At 29.5% G+C, this 15,521-nt stretch overlaps 3 protein-coding genes across 7 annotated transcripts in view; 1 reads left to right on the plus strand and 2 right to left on the minus strand.

Annotated features, from left to right (window-relative positions):
- Pyroxd1 (pyridine nucleotide-disulfide oxidoreductase domain 1) overlaps nucleotides 1-15,521 on the minus strand; it is a 418,591-nt gene that overhangs the window by 181,365 nt on the left and 221,705 nt on the right. The window lies entirely within an intron of this gene.
- LOC145327615 (adaptin ear-binding coat-associated protein 1-like) overlaps nucleotides 1-15,521 on the minus strand; it is a 356,073-nt gene that overhangs the window by 118,847 nt on the left and 221,705 nt on the right. The window lies entirely within an intron of this gene.
- LOC145328597 (uncharacterized) overlaps nucleotides 1-15,521 on the plus strand; it is a 46,011-nt gene that overhangs the window by 8,312 nt on the left and 22,178 nt on the right. The window contains exons 4-6 of the mRNA XM_080172341.1: nucleotides 172-300; nucleotides 665-751; nucleotides 2,467-2,571. Coding sequence (XP_080028467.1) covers nucleotides 172-300; nucleotides 665-751; nucleotides 2,467-2,571 — 321 coding nt within the window. The remainder of the gene's footprint in view (nucleotides 1-171; nucleotides 301-664; nucleotides 752-2,466; nucleotides 2,572-15,521) is intronic.

A 15,521-nucleotide genomic window follows, 5' to 3' on the forward strand; every position in this document is an offset into this window, starting at 1 on the left:
CAGTTTAATTAAACTCGGAAAAGTTTTAATTTTCATTTTAATATTCACGGAAAGCTGTCTAAAAATATTTTATAAATATATAATGTCTGGTTTACATATTAAAACTTTTCATTTTAATATCCACGGAAAGCTGTCTATACGGTGCGATAGATAATTATTCTCAATTTGCAGGACCCGCACAATTTGCACTATGGTTTACCTCCAATGGTTGGAGGTATGAAAAGGTTGGGGGAGGATCAAAATGGAGGCTCCAGTCAGATGGACATGCTGGATGGCCACAGCTCTGATGAAGATAGTCAGGTAGATACCTGGATAGATAATTAGATAGATACCTGAATAGATAGCTAGATAGATAGCTAGACAGATAGTTAGATGGATAGCTAGTTGGATAGATAGTTAGATAGATAGTTAGATAGATAGTTAGATAGATAGCTAGATAGATGGATAGATAGTATAGATAGATAGCTAAGTAGATAAATGAATATATATTCTTGTAGATTTAGATATTTAGTTGTAAAACTTTTATGATAAATAGATTGTTGAATGCCTAGATGATAGATAGATAATAGATAGATAATTGTAGAAATCAGTAAAAATGAGATGGGTTAAACTTGCTTTTAGTAAATAAATAATTGATCTATTTATTAATAATTATCTATTGTAGGACACGAAGCCAATGATACATAATTCCCATGATGATTATCCTCCTCCCGGGACAGGCAGGGGGAAGCCTGTACCCACCCCACCCCAGGTAATAATTAAATCCTTTTCCAGTATGGCTCCGAAACCGATTAATATCCTCAGGATTAGAACCGGTTCTCAGCAAAAGAAACTTGAAAAAGGCGACATTCCTAATTAAATTTTTTTTACATTCTTTCATGTTTTTTACTTTTTGACAGTGTACTGTTTCATGTTATTGATAAATTAAGCAAAAAAGTTTGTTAAAAACCTTGTTATCAGCCACTATGTGTCAACACTTTTTATTTAAAATACACACGCACAAGATAATTCAGATTTAAACATGGAAAAATTTAAATAGAACATTACATTTTTTAAATTTAAATAAATGGCAGAAAAGTTTAGGCACTTCTTTGATATTTTATCTTTTGGCCTTACATACCTATGGATGTAGAATATACATGGGTGATATAACAGGAGAAAAATTGTTGTCAATTTAGGTTGCAATTTCCCCCCTCATTTATTGGTCGGGCCATTAATCCAGTAGGAGGAAAGAGGATGGGGTAAATGGGAGGGGATGATGCGGGAGAACGTTATTTTAGCCCGCTACATAGTTAACTTTATTATAGAACATGAAAGTCTGATGTAAGATCCAAGTAATTAACATCTATTTTCAGAATTCCATATTATATCAAGATTTTCTTTTCGTCAAATTAAATGAAAAATCTAAATATTTTTTTGATGTCATCCTTCATTCATGACACAAGATATTGAAGAACTTTCAGCAATAAAGAATAATATTGGTGTACATTTATTTCCGTACATTTTCAAATCACCAGAACTGCATATTATTCCTTTGCTTTCCTGTTTCCTTTACTATTATTATACAGTAAACATCCCTTCTTTTCAATTGCGTCAATAAATGTATAAGTATAAATGTATAATTCAGATCACTGTCTGGATCCAGTGTTGGGGACCCTTTTTTGTCTCTTTGTGTTAATATTTCTAAAGCTTTTGGCTGATATTCAAAGACTTAATTGAAAGTCAGCCCAGGGTCCATGAGGTGCAATTTAAACCCTAACCCCTCTATTGTTTTGATATTTAATATTGTGTCTTTTTGCGATTATAAAACATTTTAATTTGATGATATATGTTGAAGTGAGGTCACAGCATTAATATGACATTCCTCATTTGATAACTTTTTATACAACCATTCAAATTGTTTTAGTAAAACTGTCAAAGAGACTTTAACTGTTAAAAATGTAATTGGGATACAAAATTACGGTTCTCAGAACGAAAATATTGGGTTGGTTACAATTTACATTCCAATGTCCCCTTCCTCCCTGATAAATTAAAAGCTTTCAGTTATTATTTAATTTTTCTCTGTTTTAAAGAAACACTGCATTTTAAACAAGTGGCTTTTTAACTTTTTGTCCAGTTAAGAAAAGTGATACCTTTAAAAACAAACAATTTAGATATAAAATATGTACTTTTTATAAATATAAAATACAGTTTTTGAAATGGATTTATAATACGTGGATATTATGTCAGGGGAAAAATTGTAGTAAATTTAGCTTGCAAACATGGACATCATTTATTGGTCAGTTCGTTCATCCAGTAAGAAGGGAGGGGATGGGGTAAAGGGGTGGATTATTTGAGCCAGCTCCAAGTTTCATTTAGTTAAAATACATGATAATCTGATGTAAGATACAAGTAATAATAAACCATTTTTATAACAATTTTCGCCCTTATCATTTTTGTAAAAAAGTAATGGTAATGATACTTCAGGGTAAGAAAACGAAGGGCCGTGTCAAGATCAAGATGGAATTCATCGACAACAAGCTCAGGAGATACACAACTTTCTCAAAGAGAAAAACTGGAATCATGAAAAAGGTAGGAATTGATTTGATGAAATCTTGTCATATTTTTCTTGTAAAAAGATTTTTAATGAATGAATATAGATTTATAACACTAGATTGTAAATCAGACGCTTAAGTTCTAGAAATGTATCTATTTTTATATCTGACTTATTACATGGATGTAATAAAAAGATGCCTTTATGTAATTGGAACATTTTTAGTCAATAATATAGTTAAATTGTTCCTACAATCTTTTACTATTGGTCTAATTAATAGATTGTTCATCTAGACTCTATATCTATTGGATGAAAGCAAAGTAGGTAAATCTAACTTATTTAATAAAAAGAATTAAAGGGTGCATTTAAAAAAACTATAAAATTTATTATAAAATGTTCTTGGCTTTAAGTATAAAATATGAAAACCTGTCAAAAAGTTAAATTTAGGCTCACTCATAGTGAAATTATAAATATCATGTGCTTGCGGTACTACGCGTCGCCAGGGAGAGAGGGAAAATTGGACTGTAAATTACACTGGTACCCAATGTTTTATAACCACGTTATTTTTTGGCTCTAAAACTTTGGGTACTTTTATTATATTTATTTGGTTGGTTCAAACTTTTATACCTATAGTTTTTACCTACATAATAGAGTACTTTTTTATCTTCCTTTTTGATGTTCATTAATTTATCGTCTGTTGTTTAATCCCTTTAAATCCCTGGTTGTGCGTACATAGAGCATAGAGCTTCTGGTTTTTATTGAATTGAAAAATAATTGAGCTCAAGTTCTCACACACAAAATTATTCACTCCTGGAAAATGTAGGAAGGGGATAAGTACTCACATAAACATGTAACCTATCTATATATAATAGTTTACATATACATTTATGGATCTAAAGGGATAAGACGATGGCCGATAAATTGATGTACATCACCAATTTACACAAAATTACCCCTTCTCAAGACTTTTTATATTTTTATAGCTTGAAGCAAAACATGTTTTCAATTCATACAAACATAATAAAAACCAAGTGTAAAACCATTAAAAACTATTAACTTAAAACAGTGGTAATTAAAGATTCCATTTTAAGTCATTTAAACTATAAATCCCCTCCAAAACAACCTAATAGATTTTTTGTACATAATTTTAGAAAATTTAAATGGGTGAAAAATATTAATGTTTTTCTTGTAAATTAAAATTTGAAGATCTGTCTACGATAGGGGATCCCAAGATTTACAAGGCTTTATCTCAACATTGGTTAATTTATTATGTTTTAATTTTAGAACATTTTTGGGATAAAATTGATTATTTTTTCTACATTTAAAAATTTAATTTTGTGGATTTTGAAAACATTTAGGAATTTTTTTTATCAGATAAAATTATTATTTTTTAAAGGGCAACATTTGATTTTGTTTCATTGGAAAAAATAAGCCAATCAGATATCATAATTTTAATAAAATTAAAGATTAAATTGAGATAAGAATTGTTAGATAGATGGATGAATAGATAGGCAGATGGATGAAAAGATATCTACTGATTAAAATACCAAAAGGCTTGACCAGTCATGTCTTATTTATTTAGTTTGAGAGCGCAGCTTTTCTTTAATAGAACCTTTAATATCCTTCGGATAGCCATTTGAAAAACCTCTTTGTCTTTAAATATATTAAAAGAACTACTTTTAAAATGCAGAAAAAGTAGGGGCAAAACAGAGTTTTTCAAAATGAAATATCCTTTCTTACACATAGTATAGTAAAACAGAATAGAAAGCAAAATTTGATAAAAAAATTCTTCTGCTATTTTAGGGGTCATTGAGAAATGGGTAAATAAGAAAATACATCTTTGCTTTTAAATTTGAAGCTGCTTATAGTGCCTAATTAAAAATGACGCCATACAATACAATTAACCAATGATAGGCCGGTATATATTTATATTTTGACCAATGGTAAAATGTACAGTGACCTATCATTGGTTATTTGTATTGTATGACGTAATTTTTATCAGGCACTATAAGCTGCTTCTTAAATTTATTTTGAATAAACCCCCTTGAAAAAACAGGGAGCATGAGATAACAAGATGAAAAGCTGTGGGGAGCTCAAATAATGTGGGAATTTAGATAAAATTGGAGGGTTTAAAGACCCAAAATTTGATATTACTACATCAAAGTTTCAGTCTACTTTGGGTAGGACTCTACTGTGATATTGTGTCCTATCAAAAAGTTTATATTAACAAGATTTATAAAGCCAGTGGTATTTTGACAAAACTACGTAAATGCTTTCAAATGTAATTTTCTTAGATTTTTTTTATTTATAAATATAAATTACTTTAATACTTATTTTTCTACATCAAAATCAGTAACCTTTTAATTATAAGTTAAAACATGAAATTGTCCTTTTTGGTTATAATTTTGTTTGTTTTTAAAAACTCTTTTTATATACATGGAGATAAGATGGTAAGGGAGAGGGTTGTAAAAGATCTGTAATCAAATGTAAAAATAGAATCATTGTATAAATTTGATTTTAATTAGATTAAAACAAATTTATTGATACAGAGTTGTTCATCAATTGTTTGGATTTGAATTATTCAATAGTTTTCTCTCAGTGTGTCTTGTTATCTTCAAATGAACTCAATGTTTAATACTTAGGTTAGGTTAGGTTATATTGGGTATTGGGTACCCAATTTTGGGTAACCGTAGATATAGGTCTCGCAGGTTTGGGCATATTCCAGTGCTAGACAGGAACTTAGAGGGAAAGCACTAAAAACTTTAGTAAATCTGTCAGGTAGACTATAGAGTTGCTATACTCTTTTAAATGGAAAGACAAAGACTGGGAGTAGTTTCTAGTCAACAGAGAAAGCTCCCATGAAGATTTTCTTTTCATCAGTTATGTAATGATAAAACTGGTATCAATCTTTCAATGATTTATGTCGAATTTAAGTCATTAAACAGAGGCTATTTCTGATTTATATAATTATAAAAAATAATTCTTTTAAACGTGTTAAATGATAATTTGACCTCCATTATCCTATCCCTGTTATCCTTTGTAGCTACAAACTTGTGCCATTGTTAGTTGAGAATAAAATTCCTGGAGTTTTGATTCAGATCCCACTGACTGATAGCACCACAATTTTTTCCACATCAAAGTTATATAGAGAGATGAATTACATTTCTGCACTTGGTATATAATACTCATTAATAAATTATGTGTTGATATTGAAAATAAAAATAAAACTGTTGTTATTTTAAGTAAAGTTTACTTGTAAGATGTAAAAGACCCCGAAAATGGCTGGTCTGATTAAGATGTGCTTTTCAAGAAAGCTTTATGTTTGTCTATTAGTGGTTTTTGGCTATTTTCTATCCTAAAATATTTGAAAAATAAATTAGTTGTCTGTTTCTAGTAGGATTTCTTTTACAAATCAAGAAAAATGATTTCTGTATCAAGTTAAAGATAAATCTGATTTTGTACACCTATATACAAAGCCTTGGATAAAAGAAGCTATTTCAAGATAGATTTAAGTTTTTTTGTTTGATTTAATAAGCTTAATTCTGGATCGCAAATGATAATGTCAACCCAACTTCTCTAACCATGGGAGAATTATTTATCATTTAAATGTCCCTGTTAAAAAATAGAAAATCTACCAAAAAACAGCTTACATTTACATAATTATCATAAATAAACAGACAGACAGACGGACAAAGTAGGGTATGAAGTAGAAAATTATTGGTGATGGAAATCTTAACAAAATAAATCAGACATATATCTTTAATATCATCCAAGAAAATATAATTTTCTTAAAAAGAAGAGAAAACAGACAAAGTGAGCTACAGATAAGATGCTTATTAGTAATAGATCTTTGAAACATATTATTTCTTCTAAAAGTATATCATACTTTTTTTTAAAAATCTTTTTTTTCAATCAACCAAAAAACGTCTCGGCTATATTAACAGGGTAGTAAACTCATACATAGGGATTAAGAATTCAAATCAAGATCAAAGTTTCAGATATTAAATTGGCTTAAAATTGAAATTAATCTTTTTAATTTAAAGAAAGTATAAGGCAACTGCTTTTGGAATGAATTATGTTTAAAAAGTAAAAAGTTTTAAATTTTTTTTAGTTTTAAAATGGAAGTTAAAAAGTGTTTGATTTTCTCGTATTTATTCGAATCCGGTGGATAGGAACCGGTTCTCATCCATACGAAAAAACTATGTCTAGCATCGTATTATATCCAGCTTTCTACGAATATAAAAATGTAAAATCATAAGATTAAAACCAGTTTTTTTTAGCCCCGAGGTGCCGAAGGCACGGGCTACATTCTATATCCGCGGAAAGCTGTTTATAATACGATGCGAGAAATAACTATTACTTAATTAATAATTAATTTGATAGAGGACCAGTCGGGGGGGGGGGGGGGTATTAACATCCCCCGAAAACAAGATATTAGGAAGATCTTCCTTTCCCTTTTATTCATCACCTCAAGGTTTCCCACCTCCCTTGTTAATCTCTGTGCACACACCTCCCTTGTTAATCTCTGTGCACACACCTCCCTTGTTAATCTCTGTGCACACACCTCCCTTGTTAATCTCTGCGCACACACCTCCCTTGTTAATCTCTGTGCACACACCTCCCTTGTTAATCTCTGCGCACGCCACTGATGGGAATATATGAAGGAATGTTTTAATAACCATATGTGTTGTATCTTCATTATAATTATTTCATGCAAGTCTAGGTGTTATACAGGGAGCTTGGGGGATAAGACAATGGATGATAAAATGACATACATCCCAAAGGAAAAACAACTATATTCCTTCTGTAAATTTAAATTATTTGTTGGAATTCGGACATGGTGGTTATTGCAACTAACCAATCAAAATTTAATAAAAGTACCCAAAGTTTTGTGTCCACAGGGTAACACAACGTTGGGTACCATTAAAATCTAAACTCTAATGTACCCCTCCCTCCCTGGTGTTAAAGGTCTTCTTGGGTATTATGTAGATTACTTGAAAGTTGACTTGCTTAGGGGTAGGTTTAGTGTTTGTGTGTGTGTGTGTTTGTGTGTATGTGTGTGAGTATGAATAATTGTAACTCTAAGTACACATGTGAGATTATTCATTATTTATAAATATGAATTTTCATTACATATTATAATTTTAACAAAGAATTTTTAATTGAAATAAAAATGATAATATTTATTAAAACTTCTTAAAATTATGTTGATTATATTTTATTTATTTATCTATCAATCTATCTCCAATCAGATTTAATCTTTATGTATACGTCTAAAAATCCAAATTGAGATGAAAATCTTTAAAATGCAATGCCTATCATTGTATCTATCTATATATCTAACTGACTATCAATCTACCTATCTATCTATCCATCCTCAATAATGTCTATCAGTCTATCTATCAATCTTAAAAGTTACTTCAAGATTTAAAACTATACCTGTAAAAATCTTTTCTTTCTAACCAACTTGTATAATTTATCTAACGTATTTTAATCTATTTATCTATCACTCTATCTTTCTATCAATCCATCACTCTATTATCTGTCTATCTATCCATCCATCTAACTGTCTATATCTATTTATATGAAAATTGAATTAAAGATGTAAAACCACATCTGTAAAAATCTTATCATACTTTCTTTCTATAAATCTATCAATCTAACACTCAATCTTTCTATAAATCTATCACTCTATTTATCTAACAATCTATCCCTCTATCTGTTTATCTACTATCAATCCATCCATCCATCTAACTGTCTATCTATCTATGTTAAAATTGATTTAAAGATGTAAAACTACATGTGTGTAAAGCTTAAAGTAAAGCCAAGGGGCAAAGGAAATACAAGGATGCTCATACGTTACAACAGACTAAAACCTTTAGAAAATAGCAAATAGCAATATCCGTACGTGCATCTGACGAATTTACCTTCAGAAATTGGCTGTCATTTTTTAAGATTTCTTTACAACATATGCCAATTTAAAAAAACCTATCTTTATAAAAATGTGTAGCTTGCATTGTTGCGCTATTTGCAAACATAAATTAGTTATATAGTAAGTACATAGCCAGTAAAGGAAATTATTGAAGCATACATCTCTGGGTGGAGTGTGTATTCACTACCGCACATTATCACATGCTCACTCAAGGTATTTCATATTTGAATATAAATATATAATAGCAATTAATTTTAACAGGTGATTAATCTGGGGGTAAAGGAAAGGGGGGATTTTGCGCTTTTTTAATGAAATTGCAGATCCTATGATTGGATAATATGAGACTTGTGTGGAATTGAAAGCACACCACCTGGGCTTCATGGGCTCATAAGACTGGTTAGAGAAAAACACCTGTGAATTTAGGAACTTAGCACAACCATACACACACACACACAAACACACATAAACACACATATATATTAACTTATTTTTACAAGACACTTAAAACTTAGTTTATTTGAAAAATAAGAACTACATTTAAAGCATTAAAAACATTGATTTATTTTATCCATAATAAATATGTCATATTCATTGATTGATTGACATTTTTTACTGAAAATTAACTTTCACTTTTGTAAACAATTTTCCCTGTTTAATAATACTTTTTATTCTTACATTGTAGTTTCTAGGGCCTCTAAATTCAAGAGGGCAAAGAAGGGCTTTAAACCCATCCCAAATCTATTATAAAATAATCACATGACCTATGTGATGCTTATCTAAAATGGAGAACCTAATCGAATCATAAGTTCGAGATCATAAGTTTCAGACAAATCCCATTATTACTTTATATAATTGAAGATAAATATTAATTTTCATCTTTTTAAAACAGGTGAAATTGGTGGAGACTCCCTTTAAGCTTACCCAGTTACCCAGATGTGTATATACACTTTGGGTATCTGGTTCTAAGAGCAGCTTAATACCATAGAATTACATTAAAATTCATCACTAAGCTGTGGTTATCTTGTTATGTGATTTGATAAAATAAATGGCTTTAGAAATAGACATGGTATGTAAGCAAGGACTAAATGGCCTATTAAGCCCATGTTCAGCTCAAGTGTAATGTTGTCCAAATGAAATTAAATCACATGTTTTATGGCTACCCCTACAACTAACTACTACTACTACTACTGGTTAAATTTACATATGTCTTTGGACATCTATCTATCTATTTATAAACTTTTCTTTCTACTTTTAGTAATATATTTAGTTTCTTTTCCTCTAAGTGCCTAGCAAGCATAGAAACCCCGTTCTACATATTTTTAGAATAAATTGAAAATAAAGGTGAGAAGGGTTATTTGTTTCTTTGTGCCTAACCCCTGTTGGGTCTATACCTGCCTTCGGTGCCCTAACCTTGCAGGGTTACTACCCCTCTTATTTTCAATTTAATTTAAAATAAAGGGGGTGGGGTTCAGTGCTCAGAAGACAATTTGAGGGAAACTATTTTGGAAGCTTAAGACATTTGTAAAGCGTCACTGAAAAGTCTGCTTTATTAATTAAGTAATTTTCTAAATCTAGAATACGGTTTTTACTGTGAACACAAAAAAAGTCGTCCAAATTTTAGAACGTGACATTTTTACAGTATGCTTTTATGTGTTGTAATATTATAATGTTCTGGGGTAGTTAAAAAGATGTTAGTTAGGATTACATCTCGCCTCGGTGTTGTTGAGAAATAGTAAATGATTTTTACAGGGCTCAACAGCCGCGTGTAAACCGTTTTTAAGCCTCAAGGAAATCAACCTTTTATAATTTTAAAAATCAGCTGGAAGTCTAAATCCGACCCAAATATGACAATCCCTTTTTTTTTAAAAAAAGGTATCTTAATGGAAATAAACTTGAGGCTTAGTCACAGCTGACATCTGGCTGCCGAGCCCTTGATTTTTACATCTGAATATAACATGGACGCCCCGCTGGGCGAGTTGGGGGACTCTTTTTAACTACATTTGTAGCTAGCATAATAGAGACAAATAAAAACTTTAGGTTTCATTTCAATTTAAAAAATTTGTAATTTGAAAAAATCTATTTTCAAAGTCTGAAATTACAAAAAGTTAATCAACGTAAGAAAAAATTACACAATTTTGGGAATCGAACCCATTCCTTTCCATTTTTGAGAAAGCTTTAGAGGTTATAGGCAGTGCTAATAATGTTTAAAAAGAAATACTATTTAATACATCCCTTTTATTGCTTCATTTTTATAGCGTCCATTGTATCAATGTAAAGTTTTTTACTAAGTTTTCAAGATGTATTTATTACTCGTGTCCCAGTTTTAATCTTGGTCAGATATCAAACCTACACTAGAACAACAGAGTAAGTGTAGAATAGATTTGCCTTTCCTTATCTTCGACTAGCGACTATGCACCTAGAGGCCTCTTGGGGCACACTAGGAAAAAAAAGGGGAAAATGATGGTAAGTCAGTTTTAACTTCAAAAAGAAAAGTTTTAAATTTGTTTTTATGGGGATGCATTTTTTTCAGGGGCGCTTTTTCTTGGGATGGTGTTACGGTGTAGGCACCCTCTATCAAAACCTTTACTAAACCTATAAGGAGAACCATATCGGTCTAACGGTTGGCGAAATCTTAAGCAACACACTGACATGTAGATAGACATACTGTTACTTTTATATAAGGTTTGTTTGAAAATTTAAAATTGACAAACAAAAAAGTAGCTAGAATGGCAAAGGCATCCAGATTAAAGTTGGTCTATACATGTAAACTCTATTAGAGTGACAGCAATTTAGTTTGAAAACAACAACTATATTTTCTTGAAACTAGTGATCTACTATCTTGATAACTTATTTCATAAATACACAGTTAAATGGACATATATCCTTATATAAAAGTAACAGACTGCCTGTATGTCTTTACAGAAAAGCTTCCCATAGGTTCAGGGAAGGTTTGTAACTATTTTAGGAGAAGGCACCTCCCAAGAGAATATAAACATGCTCTCAAATATCTTATTTGATTATCTTTGAGATACAGCCCTCTTAAATTGTAGTTTTCTTTTATTTAATTTTATTTAAGACGACAACAAACATAAAAATGGAAATCGTTTCAATATATTTTTCTTTGGACTTATTCATCCCTCAATTTTGTTAAAAACATATATTAATAAGAAATATTTACCCCTTAAATCTCGTGTTACAAGTCATTAGTCTTTGTTTTGCTTGTATTATACTTTAGACTTTGGTTGTTTAGAAATATAAAAAGAAATTCTTTAATATGAAATGTTAAATTATAACACACTTGCTAACAATAATTTAGGCTTCATTCACAGAATTTTCTTCGCCAGAAAGAAAACTTTTCATATTCTATTCATAGTTAAGTTGCTACTTAAGATAGAGAGCTGATTTTTTTCTTGAAATTTCCTTAACTTTAAAGCACTGTTTTCCTTTTGAAAACGAGCTTTTGAATTTTTAGTGAAGATTCTTCTTACCTTGTTAATTCATTTATTTAAATTCAAATATTCTTAATATTCATTTTAAAAATCCTTTGCTAAAGGCTCAAGAAGCAAAAACTACATCTTAATAATAAAAAAAACAATAATTTTTGTGTGAATACTGCCCCATGAAAGAAAAGGTATTTGTAAAGTATTTCACTTGTTCCATACATTCTATATTTATATTGAGCAGGACAACTTAATTATATAACATACTCTACATTCTAAATATATGGTATAAAATTTTGGCCTAAGGATTTTTGTGTTTTTGCTTCATAAATGATTAAAACCAGGTAGGGAGGGACATTATTTTGTAACTTATACTGGTACTCAAAGTTTTATCTTATTCGTTGGCTGAAAAACTTTAAGTATTTTTATTGAATTTTGATTGTTCAGCTTTAAACTAAAACTTTTCACCCCAAAGTTTTAATCTACATAAAGAATATTTTGAATTTACATTAAGTTATTATCCATTGTCTATCCTTTAAAGTCAATGTGTTAAAACAAAGCTAAGTATTATTTGTAGTTTATTTTTACAAACATTGGATTTTCTATTATTGCAACTACTTTATAACTAAGGATTAATGTTGTTATTTTTGCACTAAAAAGTATCATATTATTTATTTATTTATATAATTTCTATTTTTGTATAGAAACGATGCCCCTATAAATCTTATTATTTGACTTTTAAAACTAAACTATTTTAATTATCAATCCATAAAATGTGATCTTAGGAATTTAGTTTTTATTATGGATAACATATTTTATTTTAATTTATTAAAAGGTTTACCACACACATTTATATTGCTTTATAAAAGCAATGAATCATGAGAAAATAATTGGAATATAATCAGAAAAATGTTCAAATAAAACTTTTAAAAATCCTCCAAAAAATAGCCTCAAAAATCCTTCAATTCAATACATAAGGAGCAAAAATTTAGCTGTTAGAAATTAAAAATTATTATTGAAACACCACACTACTCATTATTAAAAGGATAGATTAATGATACTTTAAGTTGGTCCTTTTTTGGAATTAAGTATTAGAAAGGGTAATCTCGTAAAACCGCTAAAAATGACCTTTAATTGAATTTTAAAAATCGGCCTCTAGAGATATTTTAGAAGTATACTTTCAAATCATAAGTTGCATCGTGTTACAGATAATTTTCCAAAAAAGCTGCATATAATATAATAGTTTCTTTTTTGCTAATTATAACAAAGTAATATTTTTTGTTTTACAAGGCATTATTACGTAGGAAGGATTAAAATAGCTATTCTTACAATTTTACAAAAACAACAACTAAATAGTGAGAAAGGTTTAAAAGTATTTGATAGAAGTCGAGAAAAGGTCTTTCATAATAAGAAATTCTTCCCACTTAATATAAAAAGGGTTTAATTATTTCCTTATTTATTTTAAAAATTTCTTTAGTCTTATACGTTGTTTTATGTGATGACTGATTAAAATCTGGTACAATATGGTCCCTCCCACACAATCATATAAATATCCATCCTAATAGCTACCAGGGATAGAGGGTACATTGCACTTTAAATTATACTAGCTTAAACAATTTGGATGGTTGGTTTTCAAATTTTTCAACCAAAAATTTTATTTTAATAATGAGGTAATTTTGTTTATCATCATTGGGGATATATATCAATATATCGATCATTGTCTTATCCCTTAAGATTCCTGATCCTAATAGCTGCCCTAATCATGTAAAGGGCTGGCATACAAATATTTTATTGGTTGCATATCTTCTCTATACTTTATACCTTAGCCGTGCTGCAGAACCTTAGCAAAATCAGAGATCTTAATAGAATATAAATTAATGGTATGAGAGTATGGAAACTGCTAGTATGTACAACCCAATCAAGATTTAACTTAATCAAAAATCTTTAGTTTCTATGCCAATGTATATTATTTATTTTGGGGTTTCTTAGAAATTTTGAAAGCAAAAATGTATTTTAAGATTAGAATGTAGAAAACTAAAAAGATATTTATTATCAAAGTAAGATTTTCTTAAACTATATCTTATTCTATCAGAGTACTTCTAGAATTTTTAACAAAAAAATATATTTTATATAAATATATATCTTTATACCTCATATAACTGTCTTGATGGGAATTCAATGTATAATTTCCCTCTAAAAACATGTTTATTAATAATCTATATTTTTGTAGTCTATTGTGTAGTAAAGAATAAATTATAGCTAAAAGTAATTCCAATATTTTACACACTTTTGATTGGATAGGGATTGTTTTTTTCCTTGATTGGGTTAAATGATGGGAGAACACAATTTTTTTGGTTTAGAGAACGAGTTTTTTTGCTTAATATGTCTTTTTTATGTCTAAAAAGGGAAGTTTTACTAAAGAATTTGGAATAAAATATATGTAAACTTTTAGAACGTATTCAAAGTTTGATAATTTAATTAGCAAAATAAAAGGACTTAAATCTTGTTTTTTGTTTATTTATTGTTTTTTTTTAATTATGTAAATTTTTTCTTTGATTACCTACATCTATATTTTAACTAAAGAAATTAATTTGATATATGCAAACTTAACAGAAAAATTTCTTTAAAAAATGCACGAAAGAGAATATTTATTTTCTTAACACCTATACACAAACATGATATACCACCTATTACAACTATTAAAAGCCTGCCTTTTGGATGAAGTCTCCATAAAAGTAAATGATCCTCCCCCCTCCCCGTAAAAAAAACGCCCTTTTGCTAAACAGTATTAAGGTGTTTTTTTTTGTAGCCATTTAGCAAAGAATGCGACTTTGCTCTGGTTCATTAGATAGATGGATAGATAGATGGCTGTATGAATGGATAGATGGATAGGATGGTTTTGGATCATTAGGTTGAATTGAAGTTAGTTGGGGCGCCACCCTTTAGCCTCTCTTTCCTATTATTTACATGTACTAAACTACAGGGATCTAAAGGGATAAGACAATGGATGATAAATTGATGTACATACACAATGATGATTAACAAAATAAATTTGTCTGTAGATTAACATGACTATAAAACTTTGGGGACCAGTATAAATGACAGTTCATTATCCCTTCCACACCTTAAACTACATTCTTTCTGTATCATAGTGCTCTCTCTCTATCACTTTCTCTTTCTCATTTGCTTTGTAAGTTTTCTTTTTTCTCTCTTTCTTTATTTCTCACTTTCTTTAGGTATGTTTTTTTTTCTCTCTCTAAATTTTCTTTTTTTTCCAGCTAATTTTTCATTTTCTGCCTGCCTCCCACTTTCTCTCTTGAACTCTAATTTAAGTAACAACTTTTAATTTTCTGTAACATAAACCTTTTACACAGGGATCTGAAGGGATAAGACAAGGGACGATAAATTGATGTATAATTCAAGAGATTTTAATTCCTTATGGAAAAGTTTGAACACTAATAGCTTGTAAAAACAAGTAAAGTTTTAATAAAGGCCCCTAAAGTCTTTAATCCAACTTGCGAGAAAATAAAACTTTGAGTATCAGTATAATTTACAGTCCAATATCTCCTCCCTCCCTGTTTTTACATGTCCGAATGGTTTAGTTTTGGTATTGAAC

The sequence above is a fragment of the Acartia tonsa genome, chromosome 9 (genome assembly GCF_053477335.1).
Source record: "Acartia tonsa isolate MP-2025a chromosome 9, ASM5347733v1, whole genome shotgun sequence".
Taxonomy (NCBI): Eukaryota; Metazoa; Arthropoda; class Copepoda; order Calanoida; family Acartiidae; genus Acartia; species Acartia tonsa.